The 2,848-nt window shown below is 34.4% G+C and overlaps 1 protein-coding gene across 1 annotated transcript; it reads left to right on the top strand.

The window, feature by feature from the left end:
• The first annotated feature begins 679 nt into the window (after positions 1-679).
• Positions 680-2,525, top strand: LOC7496539 (transcription factor bHLH137). The gene is made up of 6 exons (XM_002303720.3): positions 680-1,093; positions 1,411-1,587; positions 1,685-1,750; positions 1,860-1,928; positions 2,023-2,109; positions 2,197-2,525. The coding sequence occupies exons 1-6, from the start codon at positions 740-742 to the stop codon at positions 2,320-2,322; spliced, it is 879 nt and encodes a 292-aa protein (XP_002303756.2). The 5' UTR covers positions 680-739; the 3' UTR covers positions 2,323-2,525.
• The last annotated feature ends 323 nt before the right edge of the window (positions 2,526-2,848 follow it).

Raw genomic sequence — 2,848 nt, forward strand, 5'->3', positions numbered from 1 at the left:
AGGCAGGGAGGGAGGGAGGCTGAGGCATTCAGATTCCAGTTGTTTTTTTCTTGAATTTGAGTTCTCAGTGTTGTCATTTTATGAATACTTTCCTTCCATAGGAGAAGTTGTCGTCTTTGTAGTAAACGCCTAAATATGGATTACTTGAGAATTAAAGTGAAAGGTGATTTTAGCATTTTAAATGAGTTTATGCACTCTCTCTAGATAAAAGTTAAATATTTAAGATTTTTAAAGAACTAAAATCTACATTAATGAAATATTATATGTTGTAGCTAGGTAGTTTACAAAAAAAATTTACAGTTGAATTTACATTAAAAAAAGAGACAGATATAAAAAAAATAAAAAAGATAAAACTCATAATTAATACATAAAAAATAATAAAAATATATTTATTTATGATTTTTATCTCCTAATTATATCTATTTTTAAAGATCTCGATTAGTTAATGAGTTAATTATAGCTGCTCAATGCTCTATAGTTTATTAAAATTAATCAATTAGTTAGTTTTTAGAATATAAGAAATAATTATATATAAAACACGAACTAGTTAAAAAAAATTATTTACTGTTATAACCTTATATCCTGTGAGTAAATTACTCCACCACACTCCACCGTTTCGAGTATTTGGCGTCTATATATTGGTTCTTAATTTATCGAGACCGACCGGTCCCTTCCTCTTCCAGGTGCCAGCTCTCATCTGCTTTGCTGCTAACTTAGAATTTAGTTTGAAGACCCCAAAATGGCAGTTTTTTCTTACCAGCAACAGCATCCTGCTTCTGTTGTTGACGAGTTTCAGCTCGATTCAAACACCAATATCGCAAGCGGAACCTTGTTTTCTCCAAATCTTCCATATGAATGTCTCCAGGAGAGCTCTTTGCATGCTGAAAGAATCCTTGAAACTATCCATGCTGATGACAACAGCATTGCGAAAGTCCCTTTCATAAGCACTACATACCACTCTTCAACGACTGCAAGGCATAATTCAAGTTCGTCCATGGTGGCTGATCTTCAGTACTGCGAAGAAAATCGAGTTAGTCAGGCGATGACCCCAACACTGTGGCAATTGAGAAAGCACTCGTCGCCAGCCATAAAGGTACATATGAGCCGCGATATTAAATTTCCTAATTAAGAAAATGTTCGCCTGTCAATCCACGCCTATTTAAAAATTATGACAGAATCCTATGGGAGAAATGCTACAGCACGAATACACTACAATGGTGCTTATACTGCACATATATTATACATACGAACAAGATGTAACTTGATCAATATCTTTAACACAATGGTAGTTAATGAATTAGGGGTATTAGACTCAATACTCTACTTCATTAAGACATGACAGTCGTTTACATGAAAATTATATGATTGATGTTGATGACGACATTATTGTATTTCGTTGGCTGTGATCAGGTAAAAAGAGAAAGCAAAAGGCAGAAACTAAACCTAAACAGTTCTGTCTCAAGAAATGCAAAGAGGGTAAGGCCAGCAAAAAAACAGAAGAAAGTTCCTGTTGAGCCTCCAACAGGCTACGTTCACGTCAGGGCAAGAAGGGGTGAAGCAACAGACAGTCATAGCCTTGCTGAAAGGGTAGTTGATTAAAGGACTGATTAATTGAACCTGCTGGCTTTTAATTAATTAGCGGCCAGATTGTCTTATTTATTCTTTATGAAACATGGTTTTGAAGGTGAGAAGAGAGAAAATCAGTTCAAGGATGAAGCTTCTGCAATCTCTTGTTCCTGGATGTGATAAGGTAAATATAATTCCTAAGTAGCCTGCTAATACCGATTTTGAGAAAAAAATTATTTCGAAATTGAGATTATTCTGTTGTATATTTCAATTGGCTGTCATATAATTAACAGATAACCGGCAAGGCTCTCGTACTGGATGAGATAATCAGCTACGTTCAGTTTCTAAAAGATCGAGTGCAGGTAAGAATTAATGAAGACACTGCCTAAAATGGCCCCTTCATATTGGTATGCTATCAATTACCGCAATTAGCAATCTCATCATTTCTCTGTTCAGTCTTTTGAAGCACAACTTGATTTGCTTAATGGAGCGTTCATTGATGAATTTGAAGTGAACTTCAATAGGGAGACACGAGAATGGCAGGTAATTAAATATTTATCATGTTATTTAGATTTCAGAGCTTCTCCTGTAGTATAACTGATTCCTCCCTTATCAACATGCCAATTTCAGGAGCTATTTATCTCGGAACTTCAATTGCCGTCTATTCTAGAATCTGGATCCTCCCTGCTCCCTTCTCTCGTTGAGAAAACAGATGCACCCGCTTCATTGTTACAGCCACACCTCAAGAACTACTAATGAGCATTATCAAAGCAGAACTCAAATGCAAGGCAAAACATCATAAAATTATGTTCCCAATTCTGATAATCCCACTTTTGAGGAATCTAGAACTCCAAAGTGTTGGAATTAATTTTAAAGTTTGTATTCAAAGTGTCTTTTTAATTTTTCTAAATATCTTCTAGATATATATGTAACTATTAAAAATGTATTTATTTTTCAAATCTCTTGAATTATCCTAAACTAGTATAAATTTATGTTCGGAGTAGTATAAGTCTAAGCCTAAGTTAATATGAATGAGATTTGTTCTTCAAAATATTTCCCATGTTCCCATTTTTACTTTTCTCCTTCCAATAATTATAACATTAAAGGGCATGGCAGATTGTTTGCCGGCATGGATTAGAGAATCTGCATCTTTTCTAGTGGAAAATCAGATGCACGACACCACCTGCAGAAATGCCTGTTTTTAATTTTCAAGTTCCTAATTATTTAGATTGTGTTCAAGGGGTTACAGTAATTATATTTCATTTTAGTTCACTGGTTGTAA

The sequence above is a fragment of the Populus trichocarpa genome, chromosome 3 (genome assembly GCF_000002775.5).
Source record: "Populus trichocarpa isolate Nisqually-1 chromosome 3, P.trichocarpa_v4.1, whole genome shotgun sequence".
NCBI lineage: Eukaryota > Viridiplantae > Streptophyta > Magnoliopsida > Malpighiales > Salicaceae > Populus > Populus trichocarpa.

Coding starts and splice junctions, on each gene's coding strand:
- LOC7496539 (XM_002303720.3), top strand. CDS start 740: ATGGCAGTTTTTTCTTACCAGCAACAGCATCCTGCTTCTGTTGTTGAC. Junction 1,094..1,410: donor ACTCGTCGCCAGCCATAAAG/GTACATATGAGC, acceptor GGCTGTGATCAG/GTAAAAAGAGAAAGCAAAAG. Junction 1,929..2,022: donor TTCTAAAAGATCGAGTGCAG/GTAAGAATTAAT, acceptor TTCTCTGTTCAG/TCTTTTGAAGCACAACTTGA.